Source organism: Oenanthe melanoleuca, chromosome 7 (genome assembly GCF_029582105.1).
Source record: "Oenanthe melanoleuca isolate GR-GAL-2019-014 chromosome 7, OMel1.0, whole genome shotgun sequence".
In the NCBI taxonomy this organism is placed as follows: Eukaryota; Metazoa; Chordata; class Aves; order Passeriformes; family Muscicapidae; genus Oenanthe; species Oenanthe melanoleuca.
This window is the reverse complement of record NC_079341.1, coordinates 25,928,606-25,948,907: the sequence shown is the minus strand read 5'-3', so window position 1 is coordinate 25,948,907 and position 20,302 is coordinate 25,928,606. Positions and strand designations below refer to the sequence as shown.

General features: G+C 39.0%; 1 protein-coding gene across 1 annotated transcript in view; it reads left to right on the top strand.

Moving 5' to 3' along the window:
• Window positions 1–20,302, top strand: part of CLASP1 (cytoplasmic linker associated protein 1) — a 167,307-nt gene that overhangs the window by 117,702 nt on the left and 29,303 nt on the right. Inside the window, exons 26-31 of the mRNA XM_056496335.1 lie at window positions 2,577–2,640; window positions 4,170–4,333; window positions 5,212–5,290; window positions 5,569–5,712; window positions 17,794–17,937; window positions 19,167–19,273. Of these exons, the coding sequence (XP_056352310.1) occupies window positions 2,577–2,640; window positions 4,170–4,333; window positions 5,212–5,290; window positions 5,569–5,712; window positions 17,794–17,937; window positions 19,167–19,273 (702 nt within the window). The remainder of the gene's footprint in view (window positions 1–2,576; window positions 2,641–4,169; window positions 4,334–5,211; window positions 5,291–5,568; window positions 5,713–17,793; window positions 17,938–19,166; window positions 19,274–20,302) is intronic.

Sequence of the window (20,302 nt, the reverse complement as noted above, 5' to 3'; positions counted from 1 at the left end):
CCCTACTTGGGTTTGTGCAATTGTTTCCATTTTAAAAGGGCTTCACACTGGCTGAAAATAATTTGGTGGTTCATGTTAAGAGTCTGAATGAAAGTGTCCTGAAAGGAAGCCTGAAAAAGTTGGTTTCTCACCATCATAAAAATATTCTAGCACTTCACATTATGTGATACAGGTGTTAAATGGGAAGTGCTACAGGTTTTTAAAATGGGTAGCTAGAGTCTCTAGATCAGAGATGCTTTTTGATGTGGTCTATTTCTGAGTTCTTAAAAGATACTTCCACCACATATGCTGTCTTTTTTCTTTCTGTTTAACAAACTGTCTGAAAAACTGTGGCACCTCATTACTTGTATGAAAAAGTTGGGTGAGATTTTGATTTTGCCACAGAAGTGCATGAGGATTATAAGCAAGGTTTGGAATGCTGCTGGGGATAGTTGCAAGGGAGAAAGTGCTGAGAGGTTTTGGTGATGGGCTTTTTATCCAGGTCAGTAGGTCTTAGCAGAAATACTGGTGGAATTAAACTCTATTTCAGCCCTGCTGGTTGTAGTGTTTGAACTGTGCTGTCACCAGTCCCTCAAGCTAGCAAGTTGTCTTAGCTTTGATCCTGAATAATTTTTAATTCTGTCCCAGAAACTACACCTCTGTGCGTTGTTTTTTTAATTTGATAGTGTTCAGTTCTCTGTATTTCATTTTGGTTTTCTTTTGATCTGCTTCCTCCTCGGTTCAGAGTTATCTGGTGCCTGTTCTAATGATTAGATTTTATCATCCTGCTTGTTCCCACGGCATCTTGAGAACATCATCAAGGTCATTAGTCCAAGGGGCAAGTCTGTCTTCTAATTAAACCTGATACCTTCTTTTGTGGTGTAACATGTTAATAAGAGGCAGTGATGTGGCTGGATTTTCTTTAGTATTCTGAACTGAAAGATGGATGATCCTGTGTTAGCTGGGATTTGCATATCCAGAGATGTTGCATGCAAAGTGGAATGGCACTTACCCATCCTCTTTGCTTCATGTGGCCTACTTTTTTAAAGGCTCCCCATAAGGTCTTCTAAATAAAACAAAGCAAACGAGTCCCTTAAGGGAATGTTCTTCCATTGCCTGTTGCAGTTTAGTACTTGCATTGTTACCTTGGGTCTGTGAGCTTTTAGAAACAAGCATGCATATACTTGCTGACTTTATGTAACCTTTGTCCAGAAAGAAAATTCCTTGGAGTAATAAATAGGGGTTCATTCAGAGAGCTGCAATCTGCATGATGTCAGGAGTGTTGTAGTCATTTTGAGCCTGTGCAGCCTCACCCTGAATTAAGCTGACGGCTTACTGTGATGTTGTTACAAAGACTTTTTCCTCCCTACCAGACTCTTAAACCAATTGGTTTTGTGCACTTTTAAAATTTAATCAGCCTTTCATGCATAGATTTATTGAGGGGAAAAAAAAAAAGTCCTGTGTTATGTAGAAACAATCTAACATAAAATATCTGTAGACTACTGCCTTATTCTGTCCTGTTTGAAGATGATTTTTAGAAAGAGAAACGTTGGTGGATTGTAGAATTCATGTTGGTCTACAAAGATATTCTCTATAGTCAAAATCTCCAATAACTCTTCTCTGAGCAGTCAGTGTTCATTTCACTAGTTGCTCTGGTTTCATTGTGATTGTGAAAAACATCTATTTGCATCTGTAGTAAGCAGGAAATGTAACTTAACTGCCTTGCTCTGTTTTTGTTTGCACCATAAACAAGAAGAGTATTTTTTGTCAGTTTGCCGTATAGGAAAGCTAAGACTTTTCAATACATTGCAGATAAGAGCTTGGCACCAAAGAATTCTGCATTTGACTCCAAATCAGTCTCATGCATCATTCTTTTTTCCCCTGCCATAAAAAGAGCCCTACCAAGCACCTAATAATCTCTTACTAATAGGAACTTAGATTGTTCCTTGATGAATTATCTTTGATTTAATAGGTTGCCATTTGTTAATGTCTCTTCCATTTCTATATGTTTGGCCCCTAATGTGCCTGCCTGCTGTCAGACTTTGCAGTCAGGTCTGATCTGTTAATAATCTGTGATTCTAGACTGATACTACTGAAACAACTGGGAATTCAAACCAAAAGATTTGATTAGTATATAACCAGAAAGTTCTGATTTTACTTGAAAATTTGAAATCCTTGACACAAAAGAGACTTGAAAAGCCTATTCTTAAGGTGAAAAAAATGCATGATTCAATGATTCAGTGACCTTGACCCAGACAGAAACTAGGTGCCTCTCAAATGTGCACATTTCAAGTTGTCTTCCTGAATCCAGAATACAGAAGAAAATAAAAGTACCAGAAAATACAATTGTCTGGTTTAAGACTTTTTTAAAATAAATGTTAATTAGATTCTTAATGCAAAACTGGCAATCCCAGCAGTTAAACTGGAGTGCCAGTAAAGGCTTTGCCAAGATACACAAAGTTTTCAGAAGTGTGACTGAAGTAACATTTAAATAAAGAAGATTAGATCTTTCAGCTGTTAATATTTATTAGCTGCTTTTTTTTCCTTTCTGCAACTAAAACTTGGCATTAATGTTGTGTTTCATTTCTGTGTTTTAGCCGAGTGGAGTTAAAAAGGCTGTGTGAAATATTTACTCGCATGTTTGCTGACCCTCACAGCAAGGTAAGATCACAAAGCCTTGGCTTGCTCTCCTGCATTACTCTGTGCCCATTTGACACTGTTCCAAGATGAGTGGTTTGTATTTCTACCCCTGCCATCTGCTGGGGAAAACTGGCATTTAAAAATCTCTCTGGTTTTCATTTGTTTTACAAGGAGGGGACGTGTCTCAGTTGCTGGGAGCTGGTTACTCCATGCTTCCCTAAGGAGCAGCCTAATGCCTTTCAGGGGTCACCTCCTGGAGCCAGACATTCAGTTTGATTTGCACTTCTCTAGGGTGTATTTTTGGTGATACACAGGGGGGAGTGCTCCATGAGGGGTCATGAGCATCACAGCCACTGGGGTTTATGTGCTGTGTGCACCTGGGAACAGGTGTCTCATCAAGATATTATTCTGAATCTCATAATCAAGATCTTTAATATAGCTACTTTGCCTTCCTTAAAACACTGATCTTTGAAGTTCAAGGCTGTGGCGTGAATTTACAGACATCTCTTAAGAAGAAGTGGGCCACAGAATGGGGAGGCATGTTCAGAACTAGTGGATTTCTATGGACAGCTAAGGGGGAGCAGGGAGAAAGCAATAGGGAATTTCATGCCCTTTTCTGAGTTTTGCTAGTTGAGGAAAATCAGTAACAGCTGTGTAAAAGCATCAGCAGTTGGGTTAAATGCAGTTTGAGAAAGAATAAGTTAATGTATAAATCTTTGTACTTCAAGACCTCTTGGTAAACCAGTTTTAATAAATGATTGTTGGGTGGAAATTCCATGGGCAGGCAGAGTAGCCTGTCACAGGTCTTGCTCAAAATGTGCATTTTTTGCCTTAATTGTACTGTGGTGCAGCTGTCCCATAGGTCTCACCAAGCTTGTAGTACCTACCTGTAAGTTCTTAATGCTTTGGTTCCCCAAGGTATGTGTAGTAGAAGGGGTGGAGGTGTAATGATTTGTTCACGAAGTATTTCCAATTTCTGAGTAAGGTGGGAGTTTATTGTACACTAGGCTCAAGCATTTACTTTGTGGCAGCAGTGATCTGTCATCTTCACTGCTTTTTTAGAATTACTGATACAAACTCATTAATTGTGGTGTTAAACACACGTAGCATTGTTCATATAACAGTATATAAACATACATTACTTTCTTGACTGAAGAGACTGAATCTGATCCAAAGCATATAATGTTTTAAGAACATGCAAACTTTCAATGAATGTCTTTTATCTGTTGAGAATCTGCATCCTTGATCACTGTGTGTGCTAACGAGTGGTTTGTTTTGTTGCATGGCCTGCTTTGCCGTGGATTTCACAACAGAGAGTAAGTGTTTCCTACCCCTTTCCTTCTTTCGTTACATGTGGTATTTAATACAACACATTTTAGGCATGTCTTGCCTGATTCTTTTTCCAGAGCAATGTAGTCACTAAAATCATTCATTCATTAAACTTTTATAACAAAATCATCCTGAAACTCAGACTGTAAACCCCCTTCCCCTTTGAATATTTTTATTTTTAGAACTGTATTTCTTTTTCTGACACTTGTGGTTTTTTATAGGTCTTCAGCATGTTTCTGGAAACTCTGGTTGATTTCATCATCATTCATAAGGATGATTTGCAGGATTGGCTTTTTGTTCTCCTGACCCAGTTGCTAAAGAAAATGGGAGCAGATTTGTTGGGGTCTGTGCAGGCAAAAGTTCAAAAAGCTCTGGATGTCACCAGGTAGAGTGCTCAGATGGAAAATGTTGTGGAGGTTTTTTGGGATTACAAGAAGGTGTGATTTTAGAAATCCAGCAGTGCTGTGTATTTTGAGGGCTCAATCTTGATGAATATTAGAATAAAAAAGAACAAAGATATGTCACATATTTCAAGTATTGAATTAAAAAGGCCTGTCTCTCTTCTAAATAAATAACTTTAAAGCATAAATTTAAAAATATATAACTTATTAGTTTTACGGGTTTGTGGGATGTGTGCTCAGATATCAGGTTTTTTGGTTGTACCCAAAAAATTGCAGTATTCAGAATATAAAAGGTGCTTTACCCCAAAGCTCAGTGCCTCTTTCATGTTATTCAAACACAAATCACATGTCAGAGTAACACCTTGAATGCTACTGCAATACTCAAGACTAATTCTGTGCTCTATGTCTTTTTCAAAGGATGTCCAGCACAGGACAGTATCACAATAAAGTTCAACTCATGCTGGAAATAGGATAATTTGAAAAAGAAAAAAAATAGTAATAATCTAGGAGAAAATAATTGGGGAAAAAAGAGGAGAGAGATCAAAACCAGATATGAGCCCTAAGGACGAGATAAACTGAGCTGCTTCTAGAGATAAGGGAACAAAGCAGAGTCTGAAATGAAATGGACAGGCATGCCAAAAGTGTACAGACAGTGGAGTAAAAGTGTGAAAAGATACTGATTTAGCAGTTTTCTCCAGTATTGTGTCAATAACTAGCTAATCCTTAAAATTTAAAGTTTCTCTTAGTGATGGCAAAGTTACCAAGAAAAAAAGTGTGTTGAAATCTGTTATGTAAGCTTTGAGGTATTGAGTTAATTTAGTTTATGTTGCATTACATTTTTGCTTTTGTTTCCTTTGGACAGGGATTCTTTTCCATTTGATCAGCAATTTAACATTTTGATGAGGTTTATTGTAGACCAGACCCAGACACCAAACCTGAAGGTCAGTATCAAAAGCTATTTCACTAAAGCATCAACATGCTTGTCTTAGTTTGTCATGTCTAGGCATACCATAAAGCATAGAGCTCATGAGGGGGTAATTATTGTATTATGTGCATGATGTAGAAATTATATTGGCAACTTGGAGACACGTCCAGGGCTACTTCCTCCCCCCCAACGCAATGCAAGTTTTGTCAATCTGTAATGGGATCTGTTCTGTGGAAAAAATGCATCTTTGCATTTGCAACTCCTGAGCTTCACAAATCCCTTCTCATTTCTCAGGTGAAAGTTGCTATCCTGAAGTATATTGAGTCCTTGGCAAGACAGATGGATCCAACAGACTTTGTGAACTCCAGTGAGACAAGACTTGCTGTATCTAGAATTATAACTTGGACTACAGAACCAAAGAGCTCAGATGTGAGAAAGGTAAGCCAGGACAATGAAGTATTTGCAGTAATTACTGCTCTTTAAGAAGGAGAAAAAAACAAACAAATCTGTCATAAAGGTAATGAAAGGTTCAGTGATTATACTTTAAAAAGCCCTGATTTTACATATCTCACTGTCCAAACAAAACTGTCAATTCAGTCCACACACAATTCTGAACTGTGTCTTCATATATTTTTTCCTTAGTAGGTACTTGTATGACTTTAACTACTATTACCATACAAAAAGAGATCATGGTATGAAAATGTGCTTTTTCTTGAGCATTCTGGAAATACCTCCAGGTTTGTATTTTGTTTAGGTGAAGGCTTTGTGCTTTGTAGACTGAAAACTAGCACAACTTCAGTGTTATAATGCTGCTAAAAGACAGTAAACAAATCAGTAAGCTGCCAGGGGCTCTCAGCCCTTCTCTTTTAAGCACTGTGTGTTTATCTCTACCTGGAAAAAACTGACACAATTAGGTCAGGCCTGGGTAATAGTTACCTTGTTCTTTATCTTGCTCTCCATGCAAGTGTTAGGCAAGCTAAAATGGGACAGGTAGTGATACTCGTCTCTCCCAAGGGAAAAGTAGGACTTAGTTTTATGTAGCTGGCATCTGTAACACAATTTAAAATTACCTTCTATTTCCAGTAGGAGTTAAAGGCTTTGAGATGTACTTGGATTTAAAAGAAACCCAATCAAATTTTATTAATTCCAGAATGTAGAAATTCATACATATACATGAATGAGAACTTCATACTATATACACATAAAATGTTGACTTAATGCTTGAATAACATGCAATTTTATAACTTTGGAAGTAATAAAATTACTTTTATTTGATTCTGATTAAGAGATTGCTGGGTATCAAGTGTGCTGCCACACACATATGTGCAGCATTATCCAGCAGCTGAAGGAAGGCTTCAAAGAAGCTGTTTGGGAGTGTGCTGTTTGCTTGCTCACATACAGATGATTGGTTCTGGGGGAAAAAGAAGCATCCTCTGTTCTGAAGACTTCCTGCAGGGATTTTTCACAGCACTGTAACTGAAACTTGCTTCTGTAAGATAGTCTTCCTCAAGAAAAAAGGATTACTCTAAATTCTGGACTTAGGTCTGGAATATGGATTTGCATTTTAATGTTTCCATGTCCAAAGTCAGAAAGAATTGCTCAGGCAAAGCAGCTGCTTCTGTGTTACAGTTCAGGTGTACCTCAAGCAGTTTACTTTGCTGCTGGGCTGTGAGGGGAAGTTGTAATTATTTTAAATAGCAATATGCATTGAAAAGAAAAATCTCTTCATATTACTCAGCAGAAGAAACATTCCACCATTAGGGGTCATCACTGCTGCATGCAAAAGGAAGCAGAGATTGTCTGCTGCAGCTGAAAAATTGGGTGTTTGCTGTTCTGTGGGCTGTGGTGCTCACTGTGTGGTGTCCATCCTTCTGTCTGTTCCAATGGCTTGCACAGCTCTGGCAAAACTTCCAGCAAACTCTACCTGAGTAGTACTTGGGCAAGTGCCTTGGGGTTGACAAGAGATTACTGACCCAAAATTTTTTTTATTAAATCTGCATGTGACTTGGATTTGCCCTTGGTGCCAGTAGTTTTCAAATAAATTATTATACGTTTAAGTTAATTTAGGCTACTAAAAACAAATGCACAGGTGATCTTTATTTCATCATACTATTCCTGTACTATGATTTTATTAAGAACATAGTACAAAACAGAGGCTTTAGAGGAAACAGTGCAGGAAAGGATTTATAAGCAACCATTGGCCATTATCTCTGTCAGGACTGTAGTTAACAGACTTATAAATTGATTATGCAATAGTAAATTGGATTATCAAGAGCCCATCTAGGCAGGTGAAATGTTCTGAAGAACACAATTAAATATTAACTGTTTTTTGCAATATAACTTTGGGGGGGGAAAAAAAGTAGTAGCTTTTTAGTAACAACATGATTCATTTAAACATCAGAAGATTCTGCCCTTGTGGAAGGTATTATGGTGGCCTTCAGGATCTTTGGTTTTTTAAATGCAAATCAGACCATGTCCTGTAAATGCTATGACAACCTGAAAATGGAGACAGTGGAGATTACTGGGGAGCAGGAGAGGAATCAGTTTTGTTTTCAAGCAAAGTGTGTGATTGAACTACCACAACAGGACTGTAAAGAGTGTAAAAATGGGTAGTTTTGTATTAGAATCTGGTCTTAAGACAACCAGTGCAATAAACTCAGCTCCTGCAAGTGACAAGAGTGCACATCATTTGTGGTACCAAGGGCTCCTAGGTGATGTAGTTCAGTTTACAGGCATGACTGTGGCTGACTTGGTGGAGCAGTGATGCTGCTGCTCAGCTGCTTGTGGAGGCAGGGACTCTTTCCCCCAGGAAATGGAATCCCACAGCCAATATCCTCTTCATCTGAGTTACTGAATTCTACCATAATGCAAGTAACACCTGTGGGTGGTGGCCATGCTGTTCTGTCTGGGCTTTACCTTTGAGCAGAGGTAGATAAAGCAAACTTCCTCACACTGGTGATGTCTGGCATGAGGAAGGCACGTGGCTGCTTTGCACACGTGGCAATTAGTCATGCAAATCTGATTCTGTAATAGCAATCAAGGCATCTGTTCAAGAAATTGATTATATTTTGAGTCTATGCTTTAGATTATCCTTTTGTTAGTGATAGAATGTCCATTACTACTGCTTACTGTGTGTGGTGGTCATGGAGGTCCCAGCCACATAGTGTTAAGGGACTGGGGAAAAATAGAAAAAAAGTGTCATTTAGGCCAAAAACCTTTTCAAACTGAAAGCTACAGCTTTATTAATAACTCTGTGTATTCTTGTGAGAACACTTAAACACACTTAATGAGCACATTTAACCGATCTGACAAGACTCGTGTTTTGTAGTGAGATCAGAAAAAGTCAAAAGAAATACTGTTTTGCATAAAACAGTTTATGCTCCTGTGTGGAATGACATCTGTAGTTAAACATAAGCTCTGTTATCACAAGGAAAACATGATGTACTATGAGGAACATGCAGTTGATACTAAAGTGTGCATTGACAAATGTTGTGATTCCCTCTCAGGGCAGAAACCATTTAAACTGCTGATAGTAGCCATGAACTATGTACAGTTAAAATTATTGTCAAGCTTTAAGTTTAAAATAAGGTGATCTGCAGAAACCATTTAAACTGCTGATAGTAGCCATGAACTATGTACAGTTAAAATTACTGTCAAGCTTTAGGTTTAAAATAAGGTGATCTGTAGTGTGTTACGGGTAAATATTTGCCTTGTTTTAAAGATGATTTGTATTTGTGGGTGTTTACCCTGCATTCAACTTAAGGTTTACTTCCTGCAAAGCAGTGCTGAAAGGAAGGTGAAGACATTTTCCCTCTATGCTGCACAAAAGCCACAGTGTAGGAGCAGGTCCTGCAGTGCTGTGTGGAGACTCAGGATGTGGTTCCAGTGTGAGGAGAGCACCTGTTGGTGAATCCTGCACCTGCAGCCAACTCCTGGCTTTTTCCCCAGGCAGAGCTTATCAGTGACCAGGGCACAGATCAGGATTTCAGATAACTGAGCTGTAATTTTGACTACAGTAGCATCTAACCTTGTGTGAGGTACTTGATTTTCCTCTGCACTGATTTATTTCCTGCTGTGGCAGGGTGTTAATTCTGATTTTCCTCTGTGAATTGTTTACGATTTGATGAAATAATTTTATAAAAGCCAGTTAATTGCCACACAGAAAAGTAATACAATGGCAGTGACAATACTGTGCTGATTGGTCTGTGGGGACATTGTAAGTCAGTAACTTGACCATTTTATTAGTAATATTGCCAGTAGTTGTTTTGCAATCCTTACGTAGGTAAAGTGCTGATTGAATTTGGATGACAGGCATGGGCACTGTGTGGGAAAATACTTTGATCCTGGAAAAGAGCCATCAGTTTGAGACTGGAAATTAGAATAAGACTTCTCATTTGACTTTGGCCAAAGTCTACAGAAACCCCGTGTCCAAGGTTTGTCTGAATGGAAACTTTTATTTAACATGAGTGCCCAGAAATTGTGGGTGTGGAATCAGCTGTGAGGGCACACAGGATCTTAGTGTTTAGGAGGACCCTGTACAGGCTGAAGGGGAATGAGGCCTCCTGAGGTGAAGGGCCAGTGACAATTCTTACCATCTTGTTAATCAGCCCAGCCCTGGTCTTAATGATAAATAACAAGATCTGTATTGCCTGATTGGTATTTGGAGTACTAATCTCAGAGCAGAAGAATTTTTTTTCCTGTGTTCCAAATATCCTGACTGGCTTCTCTGTTGATGAAACATTCCTGTGGTGGTTTTATTTTACAAGCCTGAAGGCATTTTTACATGTTATGGGCAGCCTTGTGTCACGTGTACATCACGTTCTGCCTTGCATAACTGGGAAAACTTTTTCTTTCAACTGCCCCCCTTGTCACTGCAAGCTACCCTTGAATACAGACAGCTGGATGGGTTTTGGTAAGAAACTAGAACCATTGCACTGAATCAAAAAGCCCAGGAGGGTGCTTGTGTTGCTCTAATTTTCATGAAGATGAAGCCTTCCTAGGGAAGGCCCTCCTTGGATTGCTACCACTGGTTTGCAGGTGAAGTCAAGGGATATCCAAAGAAAATGAGTTTGGGGTCAGATTTTTTTTCACTAAAACTTATTAAGAAACAGTTTCTGAATTATGAAGAAGATGAGGAAGATTTCAGAGAAAAACTGCAGGCCAACAGACACTACATAAGCTAAAGCAGTCAATGAAGATGTATTTACTTCTTTGACTAGTAATCCTCAAGGTAATTTCTTGAGAAATATTGATATTGTCACTTTGATAAGCAAAACCTATCTATCAGTAAAGCCTAGATGGAGCAACTTTGGATAAAATATTACTGTGATACATGTAGGAGGACCAGTGACAGGAAAGCAAACACTTTTAAGGAAAGGAAATTAGGTTCCTTTGCATGGTGATGCCATGAGACCTCTAAAAACTCTTGGAAGTTTTAATTATCCATTTAGCATCAGTCTGATTTCAGCTACTCTGAGACAGATGTGTCACTGTAAGAGCACCTCAGACCCTCTTAGTGAGCTGAAATGGCATTGCTTATTTGCACTGGTGTTGAGCAATAAACACTGTTGGTCATGGCCTGTTGCAGTAGCAGTGGCAAAGAGGACATTTTCAGAAATGCTTTTGAATGGCAAATTGTTTTAGTACTCTCCAGCCACAGGCCCTTGCCTTTCTGGGTCAGAGGTTTCTCTAGCACTCTTGCAGTATTCCTACACCAGATTTGTGCATCTCATGGACTCCATGATGAGCCAAGTTACTAAAGCACTGGGCATTAGGATTTCATTTCAGCTCTATGAAATCTTAAAGAGGACTATGTCCATATTGCTGAGGTCAGTCTTTTAGCCAAAGAATATTCAAAAAAAAAAGTCTAACTCAGTGTAAATGCCCAGATGAACTTCTAGTAGGCATTTAAATCATAGTTAGTCAGTCAGTCAGTCAGGAAAAATAGTGTAGTATATGAAAAATGGCACCTGGTGGACTGTAGTGTTTACTTGATTTAAAGCTATTAGAACAAAAAGGATCTCTGTGTCCTAGCTGTGTTTCCAAAATAGTATTCCTCATTTTCTGTTTGTTTTGAATTTGATGCTGCAGAGCTATGAGAGCCCAAATGTTTTTAGTGTACGCACTGTAAGGAAAATGGTTTTCACCCAGTGTTAGTGGCCAGAAAATCGTGATGTGCTTGTTGGAAGCATGGTGCTGGGGTGAATTTCCTTAAACTGAGTCCCTCCACTTTATACAGCCTTCTAGGATGTTTTGAGCTGAAAGCAGTTTGAATATAAGCACATACTCTGTTTGCTGGAAGAGCTAGTGCATGGTAATACGAGAGAAGAAATGGCTTCACAGAATGTGTATGCTCACACTAATGTGTTTGTGTGTATGTGCCTTTCATAGAAATACACACACACCTACACACGTATAGGTGATGTTTCTATTTTGAAAATCAAGTCTAGGGGTGATGCTTACATGATGCATTACAGAGCTGTTTGCAGTGTGACTTAATTCTGCTGTCTTCCTCTAGCATTTCAAAAATTCATGCAGATTAAAGTGCATGTTTTCATTACAAACCATGTAACTTTTGTAACTCTTCTTCTTTCATAGTTTATATGTAGGAACTTTTGCCTGAGTATTCAGACTTATATCATGCCAGGTTTATAAGTAAAGTTTCTCAGTTGTTAATGAAAGGTAACCTATGTTTCTAGTTCTGAAACCTGTTTTTGCAACACCTGTCATTTTATAATGAGCAAAGTTACTCAGGGCAGCCTTCATCAAACTTGATTTCTGGGGTAATGTCTGGTTCTCAAGAAATAATGCACATTTTTGACATGGTCTTTTCTATGCCTAGGTCACAAAACAGCAGCACACAAGTCATAATCTGCTATAGAACAGTAATCCAAACATGTAGTGGTTTGGTGCTGCATCTTTTTTGCTGTCACTTTTCTGAGATTCCTTTGACACTTGTAATGCAACCATCTCTGACTTGTAAAAGCCTTTTGTGATGTATAAAGTGTGTACTGTGTAAAACACAATAGCAACATGGATTTAGTCTGTTTCTTTATTTAAATCTGCTAAACAAATTCTTCCTTTTCAGGATGTGGATATGAACAGCATATGCTAATACAAGTGTTTTGGGAAAAGTGTGTGTTTAAAAACTTGTACTCGAGCTAACGTGCTTGGATTATGTATAAACTACTTAAGCCATTGTGCTTCATTTTGCCATGTCTGTAATGTGGAAGTCCTTGCTCATCTGATTCTAGGCCTGAAAAAAGAACAAGCAAGTGGTTTGGTTTGGTAGATAGTTTGTTAGTTCAGTGTCAGCAAATACTTAATTTTCTACTGGAAAGTACACTGAAATAACACTTGTTTAGAGCTTGCAAGATCTCAGCAGACTTGAATAACTCACTTAACACCAGCTACTCATTGGAGAATTGAAGTCATGTGCCAGTGTATGCTAATACAAGCTGCCTAATGTGCAAGTGCTACCCCTTGATCTCAGTGGATCTCTATTTGATCTGCAGTTCAGTATAATTCAAAGTGACATGAGAGAGAGAGCTTCTCTGCTCCATTGTGCCTTAAGTTATTGAAAACCACATTTTTCTTAGACTTGATGGTGAAGTGTGTGATGCATTCAGAATATGATTGTGTTTGTCAAAAGTGAGTAGATGTTAGTGAGGCTCTTCCCTGGACTAATCACATGATAAAAGGCATTTATTTATAGGCAGTGTTGGTCCATCAGACTGATGTCCAGACTGGAGACAGAAGTTTGCAAGTTTTTGACTGTAACTTCTTCTGAACTTAGAGCTATCTGTGAGGGCAGGTGCAGGGAGATGCACCTATTCCCCCTATCCAGGCTGGGCAGGTGACTGTTCCATCTCAGTTCAGCACTGCCTAGGCTCTGCACCTCAGCAGAGGTTTTCAAATGGGTGTGGAGGCCACCAGGAGGTTGCCTGAGCAATGCCTTGTAGAAGAACTGAGGGATGATCTATAAGCCTGAGAGCTGAGGTTGGTTTTAATTTTGAGTTTAATTTCAGCTGCCCTCTGCCAAAAGGAGTGCTCTTCTGATGACATCAAATAATGCTTTTTAAATTAGTTTCTGTTACTTGAAATGAAGCAAGAAATCGATCAAAATTCTTCTGCAAAAAGACAGCATGTGTATTGTTTAGGTGATTGAGTTGAAATCTGTATTTTCTTTGAATAATGCCAACTTTCCTGTTTGTCAAACCCAGACGATGCATAGTTGGGTGGGTGAGGATTTGCCAGCTAGGACAACTACAGCCTCCTCAGGGCCTGGTGAAGGAAACTTGGAAGAGAAATGTAAACAGGTAGACTGAAAGCCTTGTTCACTAATCACACTAATTGTGTTTGCAGTCTCAACTCAACTGTCTAGCTGTGTAAAGAGACCTGGACTGGGAGCCTGAAAAAAGTGTGTCTGTCTGAAGTAATTTTTGGCTTTGATGTGTTTTCCTGTTAACTCTCTTGCTGTAAAGGATCAGGGTACATAGTCCCCTTTTTTTGGGGGGCTGACAGTGTTGGGAGCCCATCACCAATAGATGTTTGGGTAACTTGTAAACTGCCTTCATGTAGGTCAGGCAACTATCTGCTTTTTCTGCTTGGTCCACTGGAGCAGCAGCAATCATAAGGCACTTTTATTAACCTTAGGTCACTGACCACATTTCCTTTCTAAAATCAATGGATTTTTCCACTTAGCCTTGTTCTGTTTGTCCAGACTTCAAAGGCACTTTATTATAATTCAGCCAAGTTGAAAAAGTTACAGATTTTGATAAATCTGACTGTCATCCACCATGTAGATAAAAAACAGACATTGCTGAAGTATTTGTGTCCCTTTAGCAGTTAACACTGTTGATAGCAGGAATTGCAATGACCTCAGTGTAAAACTTTGGGAGCTGCTACTGGCTTGTGGAACCTGATCTCTCACTGCATTGTGATAAAGAAAATAATAAAGTTACATAAGCAATCCTTTTCAAATTATTCAAGAGCCTGACACTGAGCCAGGTCCCCTCTCTAGCACAGTCAGGCTCTGAAGTGACTGGAGTTTCTCCAGCTGAAGCCAGCAGAGAATAGCTTCATTAAGATTAGATAATCTGTAGGGTCTACGTTACATGTCACAGAAGGAGATGGATTAGTGTTCTGTACTAATGGTACAGGGACACAAAGGCAAGGGAAAATTCAGATACAACTTTCTTCAGACTATATATCATCAAGCATGAGTGTTGCATGGAGAATGTTTGTACACTGTGTACAGAGATATGTTATTTTATTGCTTGTTGTATTTATTTACTCTGACAGTACCTAATGAAGCAAGATTTTCAGAAGACGTCCAGAAATTCAGAGATTATGAAAATGTCTCTGGTTTGTCACAAGCTGAAAATCCACAGATTTAAAATTCTTAGAAATATTATCTGTAAAAGATGTCCTTTGATTAGGTAAAAATATGGTAGATAAGTGAAACCTAGAGGATTATCAGGTGTGTCCAGATCTAACTATTATGACAGATGTGGAAATGCTGCTCCTGATGCTCTTAATTACTGAAATGAAATTACTTATTAGAAGCATTAGAAGTATTAGAAGCATTGCAGGAGTGAAACTTGGAGCATGTTACAAATGTGATTTCAAGCTAGCATGGACTTTCCAGCTTTTGAGGCTAGTAAGTAACAATGTTGATCTTACATTGGTAGGGACCAAGACCTTTGTGTATTAAATATTAAGTAGGAAGTTATGGATGCACTTTCAAATAATGACTTTTGCCTGAAATAAATGTGGAGGTGCTGTTGGATCTTTCAGGTCAATTTAGAAAGAACACAGGGTTTTCACCCATGTAACTCCAGTATTGCCTTTGAGACCTTTACCTGGAGCAAGCACTACTCTCAGGGTATAGTAGTCCTTGGCTTTATTTCAAAAAGCTTAAACTCTAGGTCTGTTTTCTTTGAGGCCACAGAAGATTGTGAGCATTGGGAGCTACTGTTAAGCACTTCATTCAAACCCCAATGACTATTTACAAGTGACAGGAAAGCTGCTGAAGAGCACTGGGTATGCAGAATTCTGACAGGCACTCATAAAGACAAGCTTTTTTTTTTGTATTTTGTACAAAGAGGAAGGGCAGACATAGTTCTGGTTTTATTAAAGCCAAAAGGCAAAAGTGGAACAAAACTGTAGTGACCCCTGAGACCTGAAACTTCTCTCAACTACTCTTGTGGGCCAGTGTCTGTGCTATTAGTATTTGTGGTGGAGCTTTGCTGAAGGTTTCATCCAGATCTCTGAGATGCATCTCACACATCTCTGTTGGGCAGCTCCTGACTTACCAGTTGATAATTCCAAATATTCTGATCTCTAAGCAATCTCTCAGTCTGTGAACCTTGTTGATCAATTTTTGTGGAGTTTGGTTTGGTTTTTTTTTTGTTTTGTTGTTTTTTTTGGGTTGTTGGGGTTTTTTAATCTCAATGAATGTGAGATCTGCTCGTTCTGACACACAGGATCTGCATGTCCACTCCTAACTGTCAAGGATACGCATGCCATTCACCACTGGGAATGTACTTTGGCATGACTTGTCACTTTGCATTCAGTTCAACTTGCTGTTCCTTGTTCTGAGATCTCTTGTGTGCAGTAATATTTTTATTACAGAAAATACTGTGCTGGTGAAAACTTAAAAGTTCGTGGATCAAAATGAACAGAAATACACTTCCTTGTTGGATACCAGGCAGGCTTCATTGCAGAGTTGTCCAAAACTTCTGGTCAGAGGAGGGTAGACGAGGGAGTTGAGAAAGCCATGGGGGAAATCTCCCCACCTCTTTCATCCTTAGATCTTTAGAATGGAGTGGATAATGACATACTGTGTTTCTGCTCAAATCAGTGAGAGTTTTGGCAGGAGAGGCAGCATGATCCATCTGGAATGAAGTCTGAAGACTGTTTGCTGCAGTCCTTGGAAGCACATTGAGTGTTGTGGGCCTCGGTTCCTTTGTTGGCCATATGAAAAGGATGATACTTACCAAACTTCCTTGGATGGAAAATGTTTTTATATACAAAGCTGTGCTAGTTGCTGCTGATGGCAGTAATACTATAGCTTGAAATGCAGTTTGCACCCTGAAGCAATGAGGTACTGTGATTCCCCTCCACTATGAAGGGTGCTTGTGAACCCAAGTTCATCATCTGTGAAGAATTCCACTCCATTGGGAATTGCAGATACAATTAATTCTGGCAACTTTGTGAACACATTAGTTACTAAAAAATCCTTCTTTAACGTGATGAGAATGTACATTTATCCCAACAGTAGTGAATTACATTTGTACCCTTTCCAAAATTAATTTTAGGAGATTTTAGAAAGTTTATGAAAGGGTAAAACCCAAGTGTCTGCTTTTCCTAAGCATGGGTTTTTCCAAAAGAAGTGTGTATGTAGTTTTCCTGCTTAAATTTGTAAGCCTAAGCCACTGTTTTGTGTCCAGATATGTATTCTGGAAGCTGATGTGTCAATGGCTTCACCCCCCTTGGAGAAGGTGCTGCTGCAGAGTCCTTCATCATTGCTTCATTTTTACTGTGTTTTTTTATCAATGTTTGTATGTTTGTATACTTTCAAAGTAAAGTCAGGGAAAGAGCCCACAGAATTGGTGCATCCACACAGGTTGGATGCTGCTGGGAAAGTCTAGTTAGGAACATGTGATATTAATTACTTTTTCAGGTCTGCACACTGTGATTTATTTTGCTTTCATTCCCATTTGATTCCATTGTCTTAGTTCAGGATCTGCAGAGCTGTGTATTTGCTAGTGGATTAGGGAAATCCTGTTCTGACAGGAATTCTCTGAGGCACATAAAGCAAACCCTGACCAGTAAAATTAATGGAATCAATTGTTCCAGTGGTACCTTGATTTCACTTACTAAATTTAGGAAATCTGGTGGGGTTTAGCCTGTCCGTGGTCAAAAGAATAGAATGGTGGTTGTCACCATCCTCATAAATGTTTCACTTCAGATGGAGTCTTTTATTGCTGAAACAGCCTGAGTGGTCAAGTCTTAAAAGGAGAGGTGGATTATCTGTTTGATGAAACAAACTTGGGATCCCTAGGAAGAGAAGAGGTTGGGTGGAAAGAGAACTCATCCCATTCACACATAAAATAAAAAGCACAGGAATGACAAATTGATGTCCTAGAGTCTTTGTACTTCTTTGAACTTCTAGTTTTATTTGTTTTCAGTAAATCTTTGCAGTAACTTGTTCAATTGAAATATGTGCTGGACTGGACAATGGTAGGATCACTAGCTGTGAATAGCTGTACTCTTCACATCTGGGAAAATGATGATATAAATACAGAAATATATTTAAGCTTTAAGAACTTAAACTAACTGTTGCTGTTAGTGATTCATTATGATGTATCACAAAGAGCATTTCAAAGATTTGTCTGGTAGAAGAGACTTCTTTTTGAATGAAAAACACATCATTTACTGTAAGGATCACTACCAAGAGAATGCATGTTCTTTTCAAAGAACAAAAACTGATGGTCTCTTTTTTCTTCTTTTCAGGCAGCACAAATAGTCCTGATTTCTCTCTTTGAATTGAACACTCCTGAGTTTACCATGTTACTTGGTGCCTTGCCAAAAACATTCCAGGATGGTGCTACCAAGCTCCTGCACAACCACCTCAAGAACTCCAGTAACACCAGTGTGGTGAGAGGCCCATGTCCTTGCAAACAGCAGAGCCCCAAAGACACCTCATTGATAAGCTGTTGCAGATGTTCAGTTTGAATTATCTGTAACTGTTGTCTTGAAGCAATATGGCAACAGAGGCTTTTGTTTGATGTTGCTTTTAATAGGGACCATTAAAATAAAAAGTTTAATATAGTCCTAACCAGAAGAGATTAAAAAATGACTGAGAAGTGCATTAAAATTGGTGGGGTTTGTGCTTTCAAGTAGGTGCTTTTGAAAGTCCTGCCAGTAATGACTTTTTGGCTAAAATAGATCCTGATAACCACAGATTTTCTGGGCTTATGGCTATTATTGAGATCAATTTAATAACAGTTACACTGTCTGTTAAGAGGCTTGCAGGATCTTTAATGTGACCTACAAGGTCACCTCAGTCTATGCCTATTACCTTATGTTTGCTCTTATATGAAGCTCTTACATATTTTTATTTCACTGAAGGAATATGTTAGTAGATTTAAATAGGAAATTTCTTTCCCTTCACAGAGAAGCAAGAATTAGAGAATTTTTTGTCTTTTTAATGTGGAAATCTTGTGAACTTACTGGAATTTGAACCCTCCTATCTTTGCACTTCCACAGGGCTAAGTAGAATTTAGTGTAAGCTAAAACTGCAGCGTTAGGCTTCCAGGCAAATGGTCTGGATTCTCTAATACTTTTGACTCTATGTGAGGAGTGTCAGAATTGAGGGCAATTTCTACTCATTTTGCTGTGGTATAAAAGATTGTGCAGGCCAGTGGAAAAATGGTAAGTTAGACTGCTTATTTATGCTCCTAACAAGCATAATCAGAATGCTTTAGACAATGTGGAAAATAGCTGTGCAATTAGAATACTAAATTGCCAGGGTAATAGTAAGCCTTTGGAGCCTTGCAAATCTTGTTTAAGAAGCTGGATTGATGAGCCATTTCTCTGGCAATATTTGCAGGCCATACATATTGTGTATTTAAATACAATAAAAAATTGCAGGTACTGTAGGTTGTAGAGAAGTGCACATGCACTTTCTTTATCCTTAGTCATATCTCCAGGAGCATATAAATGACTACATGAACCATGGCTGCAGATTTTTGGGTCAAGAGGCATAATCAGAACTGCTCTAAGCTTGTCTAGAGCAAAGAGAGGCTCTGTTTGGACCTGTTGTTGTACTCCTGCCTATGCATTGCAGCATGTTGCTAATTCCTGTCTTCCTGTTTCTGTCTCAGGGCTCCCCCAGCAATACCCTTGGTCGGACTCCTTCCCGGCACTCCAGCAGCAGAACCAGCCCCTTAACTTCACCTACCAACTGTTCCCATGGTGGACTGTCTCCAAGGTAATGTGGCAGGCTAATTAAACCCCTTGCAAAATACTAAAGGATTTCAACACCCAGTGTGCGTTTACAGAATATGACTCACTTTGAAAGCAAAAACAAGACAATAAGTTTGCAGTAGATTTCTGCAAAGAGGCAGTGTTTGAACATGATAATATGTGGCTGGTGACTGAATTCAGTGTTCCAGTCCTCATGATGTCTGTGTAACCTCAATGTCTTTTCTTACCATATTAGTTTTCTTTTGTGGCCTTCTTCAGAATTATATTTGTGGGTAGTAAAGGTAACATTAATTGGCAGCATTAGAAATAAGGTCTTGTTCAGATTGCATATGTCTCAAAGTCTGTGATGACTCTCAGAACAGGAGTTTCAGATTGTGCCTATTTTTTAGGTGTGGACTTCAAGTTCTTTTGGCTATAGTACAGGGTGCTGCTGAGAGAAGTGCTATATCTGCTGTTCCCCTCTTATTCTTTGTGAGGATGCAGGACAAGCAGAAGTGGTGACTGTGTTTCAGTGCTGAATACCTCCCAAATTGCTCACCTGGCTCCTCACCAGCAGAGCAGTGGCCTGGTCTTTTGGGTAGTAGGTCTATTGCAGCCAGGTGTTTTGCTGAAACTGCAGGCGTTACCCTAGAAGATACTGGTCCATTCCAAATTCTTGTATTCAGCCAATGTGGACTCATGGCTGCTGGGAATGGATGGGAGTGGATGTTTTGCAGCATTAAAACTCAGAGCAGGGGATATGACATTGTAAACAGTATGTTCTGGAGCCACAGAAATACTGGAGGAAGATAGCAAGCTGTCACCTGGACAAGCTCTGGTTCATGCTGGAAAAGCTTAAATTCTGCTGCCATTGTCTGCCTGTGCTCTTCATGACAGGTTGTGGAAGAAATATAAGGAACCATATTGGGTGAGGACTGCAGTTCATAGTGCAGTATAGTAGTTTACATTGAAATCTGTAGTAGTTTACATTGAAATATCTTGATCTACCCTTGTTACTTGGAAAACAGTCACTGAAGGGATGCTGAGACATGTG